At 39.3% G+C, this 19731-nt stretch overlaps 2 protein-coding genes across 9 annotated transcripts in view; one reads left to right on the forward strand and one right to left on the reverse strand.

The window, feature by feature from the left end:
* tgfb3 (transforming growth factor, beta 3) overlaps positions 1–15801 on the forward strand; it is a 34887-nt gene extending 19086 nt beyond the window's left edge. Inside the window, exons 5-7 of the mRNA XM_062042045.1 lie at positions 6986–7142; positions 12932–13085; positions 13158–15801. Of these exons, the coding sequence (XP_061898029.1) occupies positions 6986–7142; positions 12932–13085; positions 13158–13316 (470 nt within the window). The 3' untranslated portion in view covers positions 13317–15801. The remainder of the gene's footprint in view (positions 1–6985; positions 7143–12931; positions 13086–13157) is intronic.
* Positions 14405–19731, reverse strand: part of ttll5 (tubulin tyrosine ligase-like family, member 5) — a 142915-nt gene continuing 137588 nt past the window's right edge. For 5 of the 8 annotated variants that reach the window (XM_062042037.1, XM_062042041.1, XM_062042038.1 and 2 more), the window contains one exon: positions 14405–19347. In XM_062042037.1, coding sequence (XP_061898021.1) covers positions 19235–19347 — 113 coding nt within the window. In that variant the 3' untranslated portion in view covers positions 14405–19234. The remainder of the gene's footprint in view (positions 19348–19731) is intronic. The other 3 variants (XR_009825311.1, XM_062042042.1, XR_009825310.1) reach the window with 2 other exon arrangements.

A 19731-nucleotide genomic window follows, 5' to 3' on the forward strand; every position in this document is an offset into this window, starting at 1 on the left:
CCGTATTGGCATGTGTTTCAATGTTAAGATTTCATCATTGATATATAAACTATCAGACTGCGTGGTCGGTAGTAGTGGGTTTCAGTAGGCCTTTAAGGATTCATATTGAACACAATTTTATTTGGTATCATACTACATCAATATGTGTAGGTGTGAACCGCAAAGCGTGAGAAAAATCAATCATATACCTCCCTTGTTTGCTCCACTGTTGAGAGAAACGCTTATTCAAATGTCGGGAACTAAAAACATCCTTCGGAATGGACATGATACCACCTCTGAGCCGCCCCTGGCTAGATCAGGCTATCCTGTGTATCCCTCGCAACATCACGCATCCAAGTTTACAGATTTTTAGAAAGCATCATATTCTATGTATGTTTGTCCTAAATTAAGTATTTCCAAACATGGCTAAATGAATTAGAAATATCAATACTACAGTAGTATTGTCCACTAGATGACACCAAACCAATCAGTATTGTGGCCACTGATTTGGCTCAGCCTCAGGCAACATTACTATATTGCATTGCAGAGTGTACAACTGACTAAAGGTGTTATTTCATATCTACAGGTCTCTCATAATGTTGAATAAATGTATTAAGAAAGTCGTAAACAGTTTATTTATAATTAAATCTTACTTTGAGGAAATACATTTACCACAGTCAGGCCAAAAACCAAATAAGAGCAATACACGAGGGATTACTGTATACGCCCACCACTTTACACAGGACAGCTATGTAAAAAAACGAGGAGGGAAAAGGCTTCACTAACATCTTAAAGGCCTACTGAAACCCACTACTACCGACCACGCAGTCTGATAGTTTATATATCAATGATGAAATCTTAACATTGCAACACATGCCAATACGGCCGGGTTAACTTATAAAGTGCAATTTTAAATTTCCCGGGGAACTTCCGGTTGAAAACGTCTATGTATGATGACGTTTGCGCGTGACGTCGATGGTTGAAGCAGAAGTATTCGGACACATTGTATCACAATACAAACAGCTCTGTTTTCATCGCAAAATTCCACAGTATTCTGGACATCTGTGTTGGTGAATCTTTTGCAATTTGTTTAATGAACAATGGAGACTGCAAAGAAGAAAGCTGTAGGTGGGATCGGTGTATTAGCGGCCGGCTGCAGCAACACAACCAAGAGGACTTTGACTTGGATAGCAGACGCGCTATCCGACGCTAGCTGCCGACCGCATCGATGATCGGGTGAAGTCCTTCGTCGCGCCGTCGATCGCTGGAACGCAGGTGAGCACGGGTGTTGATGAGCAGATGAGGGCTGGCGTAGGTGGAGCGCTAATGTTTTTATCATAGCTCTGACGAGGTCCGTAGCTAAAATAGCTTCAATGGCGTCGTTAGCAACAGCATTGCTAGGCGACACAGCATTAACCGTGTAGTTACAGGTCCAGTGTTTGGTTTGGTGTCTCCTGATAGTAGTATTGTTGATCTTTTGTCTATCCTTCCAGTCAGGGGCTTATTTCTTTTGTTTCTATCTGCATTTAAGCACGATGCTATCACGTTAGCTCCGTAGCTAAAGTGCTTCACCTATGTATTGTCGTGGAGATAAAAGTCACTGTGAATGTCCATTTCGCGGTCTCGACTCTCATTTTCAAGAGGATATAGTATCCGAGGTGGTTTAAAATACAAATCCGTGATCCATAATAGAAAAAGGAGAAAGTGTGGAATCTAATGAACCCTTTTACCTAAGTTACGGTCAGAGCGAAAAAAGATACGTCCTGCACTGCACTCTAGTCCTTCACTCTTACGTACCTCATCCACAAATCTTTCATCCTCGCTCAAATTAATGGGGTAATCGTCGCATTCTCGGTCCGAATCGCTCTCGCTGCTGGTGTAAACAATGGGGAAATGTGAGGAGCCCTTCAACCTGCAACGTCACGCTACTTCCGGTACAGGCAAGGCTTTTTTTATCAGCGACCAAAAGTTGCGAACTTTATCGTCGATGTTAATTATTATTATTATTATTATTATTATTATTATTATTATTATTATTATTATTATTATTTATCTTACAGTATATATCAAAAATAATATTGAGCAAAATGTAATTGAAATATTGTCGATCTGGCCCTCCAGCAGTGCTTGGGTTGCTCATGCGGCCCCCGGTAAAAATTAATTGCCCACCCCTGCACTAGAGTGTGAATGTGAGTGTGAATATTGTCTGTCTATCTGTGTTGGCCCTGTGATTAGGTGGCGACTTGTCCAGGGTGTATCCCGCCTTCTGCATAAATGCAGTTGGGATAGGCTCCAGCCCCCCACAAACCCGAAAGGGACAAGCAGTAGAAAATGGATGGATGGATGGATGGAATTTACATTAGTTAATATGGATATGACATTGCTGCTGTAGTCTTGGCAAATGACTGCCGCAAGATGGCGGACAGTTTGATGTACGAGTCAGCCAAGCCGTGAGGTGTCTAGTATATGTCTGTGCTGTTAGCACTGCATAGTAGCTCACGTAGCTATTCCTGTGTTGCTAACGTTTGTGTCCCACTCCTTAATGTTACGTTCTAAAATATGACATCTACAGTACTATGCTGGATAAGTGCGAAGCTACATTGTGCATCCATCCATCCATTTTCTACCGCGGGGGGTGGTGCGGGAGCCTATCTCATCTGCACTCGGGTGGAAGGTGGGGTGCACCCTGGACAAGTCACCACCTTGTCAATGTAATGAGTGGATAAAGTGCACAAACAAACACACCTCATAACTGTAGCATTAAAGCTAACGGTAGCCTACACAAAAAAACACCCCGATATGTTTTAACTTTTTAGTAAGGCTTTCTCAAGCACTTTTTTAACAAAATTCCAGCATCATTGATGGGTTTTGGATAATATGCTTCATTTACTGTACTGTGGGACTGCTGGGACTGTAATGTAAAATTGTATTACAAACGTTTGTATAAGGGACAGGGAGAGAAGGCAGAATTTGATTTATTTAAAATTGTTTATGTGAAACAAATTTTAGACCTTTTTAATCAAACTTGAATTTAATTTAATGCCGCGACCCCAAAAGGGACAAGCGGTAGAAAATGGATGGATGGATGGATGGATGTTTTGTACTAAAAAAAATCACGGAAAAACAATTAAAACATTATGGTCCTTCCAACTCTGTATTGACAGGGATTTGATCCCAGTAGCAATGACTCTTATGACGAATTATGTCTTTACATTATTGTCAGTGTCGCAGCAGGAAGCAGCTAGGAATATGTTTGCAGTAAATTTTCATACGAAGCGCCTTGTCATTTATAAAAGTGTTAACGGCGTGGCGAAGTTGGTAGAGTGGCTGTGCCAGCAATCGGAGTGTTGCTGGTTACTGGGGTTCAATTCCCACCTTCTACCTTCCTAGTCACGTCCGTTGTGTCCTTGGGCAAGACACTTCACCCTTTGCCTCTGATGGCTGCTGGTAGCGCCTTGCATGGCAGCTCCCGCCATCAGTGTGTGAATGTGTGTGTGAATGGGTAAATGTGGAAATACTGTCAAAGCGCTTTGAGTACCTTGAAGGTAGAAAAGCGCTATACAAGTACAACCCATTTATCATTTATATTTATAACATTAACGTCATACATGTGCTTCTTCCTGCAAAACGGGACCCACTACAAATTGTGGGGCCCTACGCACATTGTGTGATTCATGGAAGGGAGCCTTACATGAATAAAAAAGATTGTTTATGAGTGGATGGAAGATTCACCATACTCACTCCTGTCATTGTATTGAATACAACTCATCAGCTTCATATTCCAATTATTTCTATTAATCCAAATGTGCAGTAAAAGTCAATTTGGTTAGAGATCTTAAAATATGCCCGATCTTTGGCTGACGCACAGGAGCCAAAGTAGACCCTCTTTTCTCGTCACTAAAAAAAGCAATACACCGTAATTATTTGTTCACCTTCTTCAAACATCTTAAACAATAAAGACAAGCTATGTGCAAATGTTGACATACTGTAGTACTGGCGATCGTCACTAAACTTAATGGAAAAAAGGAAGCACTGTGTTAAATAGATCGGACTTGGATTTGATGGTTTTTCCTTGCTTCATGCAAAAGTGCTCCGTATGCTGCCAGTACAGGAATTCACTTTTTATCCAATCAAATTGTTGCAAAGTGTGCAGCTACGTAATAAACATTCATAAACCGCATGACATAAACATCCTATCTGGAATCCGAACTCTTAGCAACCTAACAGAATAAAGTGACCTGATTGAACGTTGCAACTCATTGATGTTTATACAGTGCGCACAAATGTCATGGGTACTTACTTACTGTTATTAAACTTGAGCTTTATTGACTAAGACACTTATCGTTTATTTGGGCTATTCCACTGAATGGTTGCCATTTGCTTGTTGTAACTCTCACAAAAATAAAACTAAAATTTCTGCCTCTTTTGAACTCAAAGTTGGATAATATAATACACATATTGAACTAACAAAATGTGTATTGGACCATGTCAGGCAACTTTATTTCATTTTTGTACGAGGTTTCTAAGCCGACAATGACTCATTAGAGTAACACATGAAATATGGCCACATGACATTTATGCTATTAGCAGGGATCCAGCCCGCCAGCATCCAAAATCAGGCCCACGGGAAGTCCCAAGTATATAAAAAAAATTAAAAATAAATATATATATATATATATATATATATATATATATATATATATATATATATATATATATATATAATTTTTTTCTGTCTTTTCTTATCCACTTTGTACCGCTTGCTACTCACGGTGTCTCCTAGCCGCTCAGGCAAATAATATTGTCTAAAAATGCATTTTCTCATCGATAACGTGACATCATCGCGCATGCGGAAAGTGCGCTATATATATCTAATATATATATATATATATATATATATATATATATATATATATATATATATATATATATATATATATATATATATATATATATATATATATATATATATATATATATGTAGGTATATATATATATATATATATATATATATATATATATATATATATATATATATATGTAGGTATATATATATATATATGTAAGTATGTATATTAATAATAATAATGGATTAGATTTATATAGCGCTTTTCTAGACACTCAAAGCGCTTCACAGAGAAGTGAGAACCCATTATTCATTCACAACTGGTGGTGGTAAGCTATGTATGTTTGTATGTATATGTATATATATATATATATATATATATATATATATATATATATATATATATATATATATATATATATATATATATATATATATATATATATACAGCCCGGCCCCCGGCCAAATTGTTTTAACCCAATGCGGCCCCCGAATCAAAAAGTTTGGGGACCCCTGCTATTAGCATGTTGACATGAGGAAAGGGCACCAAATGTGGTATTTTTATAGACACCAACCTGAGCCTGTCGGTACTACCGGGTTCTGATTCTCGTAAAATCCAACTGTGCCATATTTCAATATCTTTGTTGCATGTATCATCATGTCCAGTTGCAAACTGGACATGCACTTGGCCGAGAAACAAGCGGACTGCCTCTAAGTAATGTTACAATTTTCCATGCCAACAAAGCAAGGAAAAGACACTCGAAAGTACAGTGAGGCTCCACTTTTCAAAATGTGCTAGATCAATGCTAATTTACGCTGGACTTGCCATAGACATGACAAAGATTAGCATTAGCGGTTGTACATGATTTCAACACCTCCAAATGGGTTAATGGAAACTACAACCGTTGCAGATTACAATCAAACAGCTGGTATGTAAGAAGTACAATAGTTACAGTATAAACACGTTTTGGGGTTAATAAAAGACATTCAACTTAATGGCAAAGACTACATCCTGACTGGGTCAACATACTGTAGTATATACACTACAGCCATCTAAAGTGATGTCTTATTGCAACTGCATGCAAGTCTGCTATATAATACTTGCAAATGAGACTCAGAAGTGTAGGAAATCCAGCTGTAAGAATTGGACAGCACAGCTCAGCGGTAAATGTTAAAATAAAAAACATTAGATTTTCTTTTAACATTTATCACCACACACAAAAGTACAGAAAATGTATACCGGAATGTGAACGGTACCTATCCCTACTTGATACTAAGCACATTACAGTGATTCAACACTCTTTGTTTTTTATTTTAATAACAAACAAATTACATCCACAAAATATGAAATATTTTAGGATTTTAATTATATTTCATGGTAAAGTCCAATTTTAGGAAGCGAGGACAGGCAACAAATACTATTTTAATGTTTGATCACATATTGGATTTGCTAGTGTTCAGATGATGGTGTTGACCTTTGCTGGATGTCTGATCATAAAAAATCAGCATCTACAAAAGTATTGAAATAGGATATAGGATCAATTTCATGTTCATTTTTGGATGAGGTCAGTATGATTGTATCAAGATGAGTTTCATATGTATAAAAGCCTGTTTCCGCCACTAACATTTTTTTCCCAATGGTAATGAGATAAAAAGTCAAGATTGAGATATAAAGTCGAAATTATGAGATAAAAACATCATAATTATTAGTTTCAAGCATGGCTGCAGTGAGGGCTAGTCATTATTCCAGCGATAGAGATAAAGGCTCACCCTCCTACGAGGAAGTCAGACTGAGAGCATGGGAACCACATTGATCTGGTATCTCACTTAGCACAAGGGGCCCCCGAGCCTCGGGTCCTGGGAACGCTCCGGAACGGGCTTGGCCACAAGGAATGTGCTGCCATGGCGCTCAGACATTTGGCCCTAATTAAAGAGGGGCCAACGTATCCAGCGGCAGCTTCTCTCCCGAGATATCTGCTGCTTTAGCCATCAGGCCGAGAGCGGAGGAGCAGACGGTGGGAAGTGGGAAGTTAAAAAAGACGAATGAAAAGTGGGCCACTAATGTCCAGTCTGGACATTATCAGCCTGTGAAAAAAACCACAAGTTGATTATGATTATTTCCCAAAAGTCTTTGTGTACTTTTCTCACTGCGCCCTGCAGGTATGGAGGCAGACTTTGAGGATCTGAGCCGTACCAAGAAACAAAGGGAGCAGCTGTACCCCCATCTCATTCTCATGATGCTGCCTCCCCACAGACTGGACACGCACTCCTCCTCTCGCAGGCGCAAAAGAGCACTTGACACCAACTACTGCTTCAAGTAAGGCACAATTCTGCTTCCAACTTTGGCAAAGATGACTCGTCTCACTGAAAGTATGAGAACTGTGTCATTACTCGCAGACTATTGGCAAATACTAATAACAAAAATGTTAAAGGTCACATATCATACAGAGGTGGCAAAGTTTATATCCTATATGTTGCTGAAAATCCAACCTTGATGCTGGAATGTATACAGTTTAAAAGTGATTTTAAAGGGGAACTACACTTTTGGGGGGAATTTTGCATATCATTCACAATCCTTATGTAAGACAAGCACATGTATTTTTTCTTTTTAATGCATTCTAACTAGTAAATCAATGCAATCAAAAGTCTGCTTACAATGGAGCCTATTGGAGTCGCTCTATTCTGCTTATAAAGCCCTTAAAAAACATGCAAACACCTCCATTGAGGTTTTATAAACATGCTGTAAGTATATACGTGATATAGTAACAGGCACATTTATAAAAACATCTAATATTTACGTATTTTGATCATTTTAAGCATACACGGTGCATTCATTTAAAAAACGCATCACGACGTTCGCTTTTTTTTTATCACTGATTATTACTCACTGCAGACTCCATGAGTGCCAACAAAAAAACATCACTTACTGTACAATGTCTGCTAATGCCAACTGCTAGAATGTTCATATATTCCTATTTAGATGAAGAATGACTCATAACCATTCCGGGAAAAAAGGAGGGTAAAACCAAGCGTCTTTTCGTGTTGTTCGCGCCATTCCCGGGTCTAAATTGGCCGTCAAAGTGTACCAACTTGTCGGAATACGTTCTCATCCTCCTACTATCCAGGTGAGAGGCATTATTTATGATCTACAAAAAAATTCCAGAAGCAAGAAAGCAAGGAAACAGTTTACCACTCAATGTAAAAATTGGCACACAAGCTGGTGATCACGTCGCGGCTAGAAATAGTTTGTCTGCATTAGCTTATAACAACAATATCACAATACTTGGTTAATATTCAAGTCATGAAATGTAAATTGAGTATTATTGGTGCTATTTGGATGTTTTTTTATTGGATTTTATGGGCGGAGTAGAGGACCTTCCATTGGCTCCATTGTGAGTAGACTTTTATATACATGTATTTACAATTTAGAATGCATTAAAAAAATACATCCATCATGTATTTCATAACGAAAGGCAAAATAAAAATAAAAAAGTGCAGTTCCCCTTTAAACCTGCTGTCTGCAGCAGTTAGTTGGCTGCCGAGAGGGCGTTTCAAGCAATATAACCTGCCCTCTTCCTGGTAAGCTACGCCCACACACACTTTATTGTTATTTTTATTTTTACATAAGCGGTGTTTGAGAAAAAAAAATCACTGACTGGTTAAACAGCAATATAGAAACCATGTTGTCTCATTTGTGCGGGTGCGTGTGGCAGACATACACATTTGCGGCGAGACAGCTGTGATTGACAGCGTGAACGCCATTTTATTCGTAAGTAGGGATGCAACCATCATAGATTTTGACTGTAGGATTGTAATCTAATAACCACGGTTTCACAAGTATCACAAATGTTGTGCATTCATAAATTCCACAACAAAAAAATTAACAGACATTCGTTAGAGATTTTGATTGTCTTATTTATTACTGTTGAAAATAACTAATCAAATGATAACCGTATAATAACAGTATTGACTGTAGGATTATAATCTAATAACCACGGTAAAACTTAACAGACATTCGTTTGAGATTTTGATTGTCTCATTTATTACTGTTGAAAATAACTAATCAAATGATAACTGTATAATAACAGTACTAAATAATAAATATAAACAACAAGTATTATCAATAATAAATTATAAAATTAATTAATAATTGTATTATTATTGTAAGGGTAACATTAACTTTATTGATCCCCTAAGGGAAAATGTTACTCATGTGAGTAATTTACTCAAGTGTTATTGTTATCAACTGTCATCCATGCCTAGTTATTCATTTTTAATAATCGACTTTATGCTGTGTTAATAACCGTAATGCAAATAATTAGATCCCATGGTATAGTGCTGTTATTCTACAAGCTCCTGATGTTATGTCTTGCTATATTAAATTACAATGCCTGTAGTTTATTCAACACAGACAGAAAGAAGCAATGTTAAATGGTCACTGAAGGAGTTCCTGTTGCTGTTTGTTTACACTGAAATGACTCAATGCTAAACCACTGGTTTTAAGTGACCTGTTTATATTGATCTCAATTCTTCATCAAGTAACTTGCCATTAACATAATTTAAACTCGGTTATTATGTCTTACTTTTACTTTGGCGTGTATAGCTGGGCCATAATGTCTTAGGGACAGGGTAATTGTTATTGTCCCGTTAAGGAAATTTGTCTTGGGCATTGTGTTACATTACTGCTTCATAAGGCATACAAGATAGTTGCATAAATAGACAGACACTAAAACAAACATTAATAAAGCAGGGTTAAAAACAGGAAATATATCGTATTAAATGGCAACACAGGGACTTAGAGGGACGTACGAAGACATTAGACAATACAAAGTGGCAGAAAAGTGCTCGGCGTTAAAGGGCTTGTCTTCAGTGCACATTGCTCGATCGCATTGTTCAACAGCTTGACAGAAGCTGGAATAAATGATCATTTGAGACGGTTTATTTGGCACTTTGGTATATGGTGTCTTCTTCCTGATGGGAGAAGTTCCTATTCTCAGGGCAGTAGGGGAGTGGAATCTGAGGAGATGTTTGTTTATCTGACTGGTTATACACATGCTCTATGGACTCATATTGTTCCATACCAATTATCTTCATTGCTGTTTTGCGCATGTCAGCCAATCGTTTTTTCACTGGTACGAATAGGTTGCCAAACATTGCTGTAATTCTGTATCTGATCAGGTTCTCTAAATTAGCTTTGTAGAAAATTAGCATGATGTGATTGCTAACACCATACAGCCTCAGTCGTCTCAAAAATATAGTCTCTGTTGCAGAAGTTATCAATATGCGATTTCCAGCTAAGCAGGTTATCAACATGGACCCCTAGATATTTACATCTTGTCATCTGAGTGATAGTCTGGTGTTTAATGACCGCTAGCTCGTGTGTAGTCAATTGCCTTGGGTCAAAAATAATCTCATCATCTGTTTTTGCCACATTTAAAATGAGATGCACACACCACTTAATTAGGTTGAGGATCTCATTGTGGTATGTAAAAGAGTTCATGTCCTTATGCAGAAGACTCACATTTTTTCAATGCTGGTATGATGCTGACATAATATAACGTGTGAGGAGGACTGAAACACGCGGTATAATGGAGCCTCTGCGATTAAATAATTGTGACATTTAAATAGTGAAACCGGTTAATCGTTGGATCCTATCTGTAAGTACCTTTTACTTCTAGTTGTAAATTATGTACACATTTATTTGTTATATCTGTTTACTTACAGTAACACACAAATAGTACCATATGCTTTTTTGGAGCCAAGTGACCTACTTGTCTTAGCTTACTGCAAGCCGAGCCCTACTGGGAACCATTTTGTCAGTGTTGCTTGGCCACTTTCTCGCTAAATATGGCAATTATCCAACTTAGCCTCTTTTTTTCTCAAAAGCAAAAATTCTGTCAGTAGACCCACGCAGCAGTCCCAGCTGCAGTAGGAGCAGAGAGGAGAACCACAACCCTTTGCGTCCAGACTGCAAATGAAATGTGCATGTGCAAAACTGCCGCTGTTTCCACTTTGGTATACACAGCGAGATGTAAATGTTTCTTCACTGTCACGCTAAAAATAAATTCCTGTAACAGCCTAATTTCATCGTTCATACTAAATTGTCCCTAGTGTGTGAATGTGAGTGTGAATGTTGTCTGTCTATCTGTGTTGGCCCTGTGATGAGGAGGCGACTTGTCCAGGGTGTACCCCGCCTTCCGCCCGAATGCAGCTGAGATAGGCTCCAGCACCCCCGCGACCTCGCAAGGGACAAGCGGTAGAAAATGGATGGATGGATGTTAATGAGCCAGTCAATATATTCAGTTTGTTTGTGAATGTCACAACCCTCCAGTCTTTTGATCCAAATTGATTGAAAAATGAAGAAAACAAAGAATCAACAGACGAACGTTCATTTTCAGTTCTAATCATACTTCGCATTTTTAAAATACATTTTTATCTTTCCTACAATGTTTTTCTTCTCTCCGACAACGTCCATTGCAATCAGTTGTGCAACTGGTGCGATGACGTCTACTAGCGACTTGTGGCAACCTTTAGGACAGCCAATAGCTACTTTCCTTACTGCGTTTTGTGTGTTTGTCTGCTGTGTTTGTATACATCTGTGTGTCTCTATTGTGCACTTTTTGTACATAGACACTGTAACTCTGGACTTGTCCAACATATTAGAGCAGTGATTCCCAAACTGTGGTACGTGGACCACTAGTCAAGAGTCGTGTGTATAAAGAGAGTATGGCCAACTAAACAACAGACGCCATATTTGCTACCAAGGACGTGTGCAGCTGTGCCCAGGTGCATTCAATTGCTGTCGTTTTGACAAAATAAACCAAATTAATTTGTATATACATGGTTCTAAACATACTCCAGCTCATAAACTTACAATAAAACATGCTTTTATTTTGTGAAAGTATACTTTTGCGGCCGTATTTGACGCACTCTGCTGCTACATTCCTGCAGTGTTGAATGACCAGCAGGCTCTCTAACACGCATCCACAATAAACGTACAAAAAATACACAGAACGGCCAAAAAAATAACTTATTACCCTCATTTTGCCAAAATCTTCAATAACTTTGGACCAACAATCACTGAGAAATTGTGTGAAGTATGTCAACTGTGGTGGCTGCCTCCAATGTATTTGTAATCACTGTATGTATCACTCATTACGTATTATTATAACTGATCTTCCTTTTTTGTAATATGCTAAGTCAATAAGTGTACTTTTGTAGTTCTTTCCCCATATTTCTGCACAATAGGTCAAATATGGTAACACTGGTGAGCAGTAGAGAATATGGAGTGATTTTTGGCCCAGAACATAATTTTTCCTTATTCATCATTGACATATGTCTTGCCACTTTATGTTGTATATTTTTTTTATGAGATTTTCAGATCATTTTCCCATCTATTTCTCTTCTGCTGTTACAGAATTGCATTATTTTTGTTTTACTGAGTTTTTGTCAACACATCTCTTTATTTTGTTTATTTCTTCTATTGTAATTTGCATCAGCTTCTGTGTGTTGTCTGAACAAAACACAGTCGTAGTGTCATGTTTACCTGGCACAAGACGCTGAGATCGGTGGCTCTCCTGTGCTGACGACACACCTTCACTTCCCATACTTGTCTTCCTTCCGGGTTGTGGGGAAAGCGTAGGTAGGTAGGTAGGTAGATAGATAGATAGATAGATAGATAGATAGATAGATAGATAGATAGATAGATAGATAGATAGATAGATAGATAGATAGATAGATAGATAGATAGATAGATAGATAGATAGATAGATAGATAGATAGATAGCACGCCCTACTGGACAAAGCATGTGATGACATGTTCGCTGTCTTGTTATGTTGGGGTGGCAGACAGGAAGACAAGGACAGGAAGTAGATGTGTTTCCTAGCGAGACGAGGATGACACTAAACAAGTCGGGATCTGTCCCAGCCGCGAGAAAATGCTCGCCATGCACTTTGGTGTGCCAAGCATGTCCACACTTCCTGTGGGGGGCTGACAGACACCTGGGCTGAGAGGGAAAATAAGGGCACACCTCAGAGTGGAATTTGTGAGCATCAGGGAGGAAATGGGTGAAGTGTTGAAATCTCCTCTCTCTTCTTTGTCCGCAGCAACTACGAGGAGAACTGCTGTGTGCGGCCACTTTATATTAATTTCCGCCAGGATTTGGGCTGGAGGTGGATCCATCAGCCCGAGGGTTACTACGCCAACTTCTGCTCGGGTCCTTGTCCTTACCTACGCAGCGCTGACACCACCCACAGCACGGTGAGGCAAACCCCAGCCCCAGTTCACATCCTCAACCTTTTCTGATCCTCCTTCTGTTCGCTCCACTCAAAGCTGCTGAGTCTGTACAACACCTTGAACCCGGAGGCGTCGGCCTCACCCTGCTGCGTCCCCCAGGACCTGGAGCCCCTCACCATCCTCTACTACGTGGGCCGCTCGCCTAAAGTGGAGCAGCTGTCCAACATGGTGGTCAAGTCCTGCAAGTGCAGCTAGGAGGAGCACAAAGACACGTCCTGCACTACTCAGGAGCGGCTCCAAGAGCTTTGAAGAGCTCCTTCTTCAGCCTCATACGACCCAGCTTCATCTCACAGACCACGTCAAGACTGATGACGCCGTCAAACCCAACAGACCTCTCCATGACCCTTCTTTAACCATCTTTCTTACGTTCCTATTTCATATTCCAGCATTTTCTACATTCTCATCCTGTTTTGATCAAAAGGAGAATAGAACAAAACTTGTCTTGGAATGACCACTGCATTCTTAAGGACGTAGAAACATCGCAGTCCAAAAGAACGTTGAAAAAAAAAAAAAAAAAAAAGACTGAGAAGAGAGCCTGAACTCAGCATGACACGACACAAAGGACGCGTTTGGATGTCCGAGCTGGAAAGCAATGCTGTGCTACACTGTGTATTTAGGATTAAATGCTGTTGAACACAAAATATGATAAAAATGCTGGAAACCAACCTACTCCAAGTCGTAGTTCAACGGGGATGCTGATACCTCTGCATTGCAACAAGGATTATTTCACTTGAAAGTAACGCCTGTCTGTTGTGTGAGAGCGTGGGATGGGCATTGGACTGCATTTCCTTGATTGGCTAGCAATTAATACATTAATTGTCTTTGTGTTATTTTAATATTATTTTTCATGGACTGGAAGATTCTGCCTCTCAATGTTCCAAACTCCTGTTTCCATGCTGGTGTCACGGAGAGCAGAATAATGCTGTGCCACAGAGTGAATGTAGCTTAACCTCAAGTCAACAAGTAGTAAACGCCACAATTTCTTCAAGAAGATCCAATCCAATTTACACAATGACTAATGTAGGGCCATCTTGAATGAGAGTGTGGATGTCACCACGTGAACACTAACTTAGATCACAAACTGTAAATTATGTTCTTATTACTCCTGGAAACACAACTGTTTTTAATTAAAATGACAGTTGGGTAGACTTGTTTAGTAGTGTTGGGAATGTTTTTATCTATGACACATTATTGAGCACTTCAACAATTATTTAAAAACAAACAGAGTAATAACACTTTTGAATTTCGATTAATCGTGGTTAATAACAGTAAATTACTTGAAAGGACCCCAATATTTTGACACAAATGCAATTTTATTGTCAGAATGTCATACAGTAACATTTTAAAAATGTTTTACTTGAATGCACTACATTTATTTAATCAAACAGTTGTATCCAAAGTCCTGTCTGAGTGTATTTTGAAACAAAATGATCCAGCAAGCACCCCAGTCGGAGTCTCCTCACTCATCTTTGCTCTGACTAATGCATTGACCTGATCACATGACATGTATAACAACTTTCAGGTAACCATCTGTGGATTTCTGGGAAAAACAAATTGCTTGATTAATCTGCGTTAATACATGATTAATGCAATATTATTTATGTGATTAATCACATGTGTTAACTTTGACCGCCCCAAATTAAAGGTTATGATGGAGTCATTCCATACAACCAGAACTATAGACTACATTTGGATATGATTGCCATTTCTCATTTTACTACAGCCTCAATGAGTCCAATAAAGGAGTGATCATTTCCATATTGTAAACAGTCAAGGATTGTCGGTCAACTAAACTGCATTCGCGCAGTAGGACACTCATTTGGATTCTTGTAATAAAGCATGCGCTGGCATAAATACACGGCATGGCGTTGGACGTGACAGCCGTGCACCGTGAATGTTACAAGACAATCCAAAAATTTGTGCAAAAATAATCACCAGCAGGTTTAAAACTGACATGCGCGAAATTCAAGTATTTCTTTCAAAGGGATCACAAACATACTTAATTTATAGCTGCACAACAAAACACGTTTTAATAACAACACCCTGAGTTTACTCTTTAGGCACTTACAAAATGAAGTACACCCCTCACATATCAGCATTCTTCTCATAAGGCACTATAGAATTGAAACATGGATATACTTAAAAGTAGTCAGTGTACACCTTGTATAGCAGTAGAGAGAAAGAGCTGTGGTTCCATGGGGGAAAACATGAATTCCAACACTCTGACATTCTGAAACAGAGCATGGTTCCATGCTTTTGGTAAACCTTGCTGAGGAAGGTGAAGGTGGGCCACACCTGAACCCAACCCAGTGTCCCCTCTTCAAATAAAGAATAGAAGGTAGAGGAGTGTAAAGTGTCTGACATCCACCAGCTTCATCACTTCATCATGGAAGACAATTCTAGTGACAATCTGTGAGGGGCTGGTGAATTACATGGCCAAGAGAATTAAGGCAGTCACAATATGTGCTCACCTAAACGTTTGTGATGTGTACTCACTGGTGTCACCAGCTTTTTAGACATTTATGGCTGTGAGTTGATTTTCAGAGGACAGTAAATTTAATACAGAAGTACCTCAACTTATAAGCTTTATTGGTTCCGTGATGGCACTCTTAAAACGCTTGTATATCAAATCACCATCCCATATTGAAATTAATTTAAATCAATTATATTGGTACTCCCCCCCAAAAAGCACTATTTTAACATGTAACATGCCTTTTAAAAACAAAAATATATTTTACAAAACAATTTAGTACAAACAACTACAGTAGTTTTATGAAGTAGTGTAATTAAAGTATGTACAGTATTTACCTTGGAGAGCAGACTTCTACGGTATCTTCTCAGTCAAACACACCATCAGCAGCTTTTCCATATTTTCATGAATAAATGTCCACTATTTAGATATTATTTTAACATTATTGGTTCAGTATGGTGCAGACTAGCAGTGATGCGCTCATACTGCTTCGCCATGTTTTTGAAGATTTAATGATTTAATTCATTGAATATAATCCACTTCTTCCTCTCAGCACTGTCCTTCATTTCATTGCCATGCTTGGAAAAACAAAGATTTAGCTACAAACTAATGCGAGCGAGTAAGACCGGATGTTTTGAGCAGATCTTACGGGGTTCACTCACTGTGACGTTTGCTACGCCAACTAATGGCAAGGATGCTTTGAACTCCAATTTAAGCTTGTAACTTAAAGCATAACAATTAACCGAAAGAGAGCTCAAACACTCTTAAGTTGATGTACCACTGTACTGCTATACAAGCTGTACATGGACTACTCTAAGTTATTTCCTTTCTACAGTATTGTCCCTTAAGACATAGTAACAACATGGTGGCTGAAATAAGAGGGCTGTACTCATTTTGTGAGATATCCATGAGGATGCTGGTCCACATGTGTGCCATTATCTTCATTGTACACCAACTTGAGGTTCTTCTTTTGCTGTGTTCTGAGCTGCACTAGGGGCCCAACATGGCCGACTTACAATGCAAATGTAGAATAACACAATCATTAAATTGGGTTCATCCATAAAAACATCAACAATTTAAAGAAAGGTTGCTATAATTAAACGCATCCTTTGGCCAGAGAGGAGCGCAGAGTCCGATTTGGTAACTGTTTGTTTTCGTTCTGGACTGGAAGTCCGTGTCTAATGCCAGGAACTTCTCTGCATGCTCACCATTCATGGGATGTCTCTCACTGGAGGTTGGCTTCAACGGAATTGCTAGCATACTAAATGCCAACCGGGCATCTGCTGAAAGATATCCGCCTGTGAAATCTTTCCGTGGCATGGAGAGAATGAAGAGGGCAACAGTTGGAGCGCAGACCGCAGTGCAGGCTGGAAAAGGCCACGTGCTCTTGGGCTGCACAACAAAATCCCAGCCTGCGTCAAAGACGGGAATTCCGTGCCTGGCACGCCATCATCTCCTGCCATGGCCGCGGCGGTATGACAGACAATTTAATAGGCATGTTTTTTTTCCTGCTGTTGTTCTTACCCAGAATGCACCTCTGTGCCAGTTACATGCAGAGACACCTGTCAGGCCAGCAGAGTGACAGGACGCGCCTCTGGTCACCTTGCTGTCATCTGGGACTCTGCTCCCGGCCCTGAAGCAACTTGCGGTACACAGAAAGTCCTGCAGAAGCAACACGTGATCAATTAAGTCAACGATCGTCAGAAATTGCGTGAGAGGATTTAAGCAGTCTTGATTATAATGCCTGTTAGTACATGACAACATACGCGTAGAGCAGTACAGGGATTACGTCAGGGCAATCAATATGATTGGACCCTTAGATGGACGCCATTACATCATTCTGTCCATGACGTCTTCTATTTGCTTCTTGCAACAACAACAAAAGTCCAATGTTTTAGTACTAAGAGGAGTTATTAGCTGCCCTGTCACAGTACAACCACATTTTTTGATGTTTTATTGAGTTGCAAACCACTGAAAGATTGCTGTTGCAGCCCAACTTGTAGAGCGATCAAAAGGTTCCTGAGTTTAAACAATTCAGAATTTGATATGATATTGAGAACTATACACTGTACTGTATAATCTATATATCAGTTATGTACTATACTGACCACATTTACTGTAACTACAACCAGGGGCGGACTTACCTTTAGGCAAACATAGGCAGTTGCCTGGGGCCCTTATATGTATCATGAACATGTATAATAAAGTTGTCTTCTATTTAAAACAAGTATTTATTTAGGTTTGTCTTAATTTGTGCGCTTAAAATCAATCAGTTATGATCGTTTTAAGAGCTGCCCCTCCTTTCTCAGGCAATGAACTATTCCATGTCACTGCCCATGTGCCGACTTGATTCAGGAAGACGTTCCAAAACAGACTTTTGGATTTGGTGAGGTTTACCCAAGTGGAGCGGAGAAGAGGGGAAGGTGAGAAGAAAACAGATTTTATTAAAACTACCCAGTTTGTCAACCTTTTTCTCACAGTCACCGAATGTACTGTAGGTGCTCGTGCAACAGCACCAATTGGCACAAGGTGACGTAGAGAGTGACGCATTTCATCACAAATATGGGAGTATTGAAGCGCTAGAAATTGTACATTTGGGAACCAAGGGTCTGGCAGGCAGGAACTCCTAAGTCACGTCTATCGTTCCGACACGCCCATTGTCATTAGTTCTCTTTTTCCCACCAGTCACACACCTGCGGCCATCACAATAATAGAGCTGCGCGTCACATCTGGTCCAACTGCGCTAACAAAAAATGGCTTACGCTACATAAAATCTTGAGTAATATTCCTATCACATTACAGTAAAAAGGTTGGGATCAATGATATTCATTGTGCAGCTCGCCAGCTTGAATATGCAGTTTGCATAGTAGTTTGTAACCAATAATAGCAAATTACCATGTTGTTTTTGTTATGTGGAGGGCCCCCGTGGCTGTTTGCCAAATGACGAAATACGCCTCAGGCTTGAATGTCATGTCACTTAGTGGAGGCCATTATTATTCTGGGTGGGGGCTGTTCTTCTGACGCCACAGTGACTCAAACTGTGATGATGAAATCCTGTACAACACCTTTATCCAGTTCCTCACCAAAATATTATGCATTCTTCTTCCTTGGGGTATGTGCCACCCCTCTATAATATTGTAAATTTAGTATAATCTTACTATTTCTATTTATTGTGTCATTAAACAATTAAGTTGCACAAAATGCAAACTGTGCAATGAGAGGCATGTGAGTACACAACCTAAAATCTAGAATAAATAGCAGTTAATTTTTTTACAGACTATTGTATAACCTTAATACCCTTTCTGGGGTTAATAAACTGTTTCCATCAGGCTAAGATATATAAATTTAAACTAACATTTGACTCTGAAAAAAATTGATTAAGTTTACATAAACTTCTACGCAAAATGTGATTACATATTTATGTTAGATCTTCAACTGCACATTTTAGAAGCATACAGCTTGACACAATGAAAAAAAGAGCATCATGAGGGAGGGATACGACTGCGATGGATCCTTTTATTTGTGCTCACTGCTTGGCGTCCCAGTCTATCGCCTGGCCCGCCGCCAGGTATCCAGTAGAAAAGGCATTGCGAGTACAGTTTGAGCTGCCGTGTGCATTTGTGCTCCCAAACAGTATTCCCTTTCATTCCCTTTCCGCACACTCTTGTTTATCTTGGTGCTCGTCTAAGCCGTGAGGCCTGACTGAGATGGAAAAATGACTTCCAGGCCGATGACATGGCAGCTTGAAACAGCTTCCTGTAACTCAGCAAAAGGGAGATAAAGTGAAAAGTGTGATCACCCCACCCCATTCCATGCCTGTTGTCTAATAACTCCTAACACAACACGTGGGTAACAAAGTATGTCTTTGCAGGCTGCAATGCACCCCAGTTATGGAATTTAATTTCATATTCATGTATTGTTGAGTACAATACACATTTATGTACTAAAATATTTCAGTGGTACCAGCTTGGCCATCTTTTGGTGTTTTAAATGCATGATGTGGTACTAATAGGGTGGCACTAGACGATCTGCAGTCCAGTGACAGAGCTAAAAGCTATGGTGAGAGCCTCATTTTTCAACGTTTCGTGGTTATGATACACTACCGTAAATTATAAACAGAAAAATCTACAAAAAATGTAC

Source organism: Entelurus aequoreus, linkage group LG03, assembly GCF_033978785.1.
Source record: "Entelurus aequoreus isolate RoL-2023_Sb linkage group LG03, RoL_Eaeq_v1.1, whole genome shotgun sequence".
NCBI classification, from domain to species: domain Eukaryota; kingdom Metazoa; phylum Chordata; class Actinopteri; order Syngnathiformes; family Syngnathidae; genus Entelurus; species Entelurus aequoreus.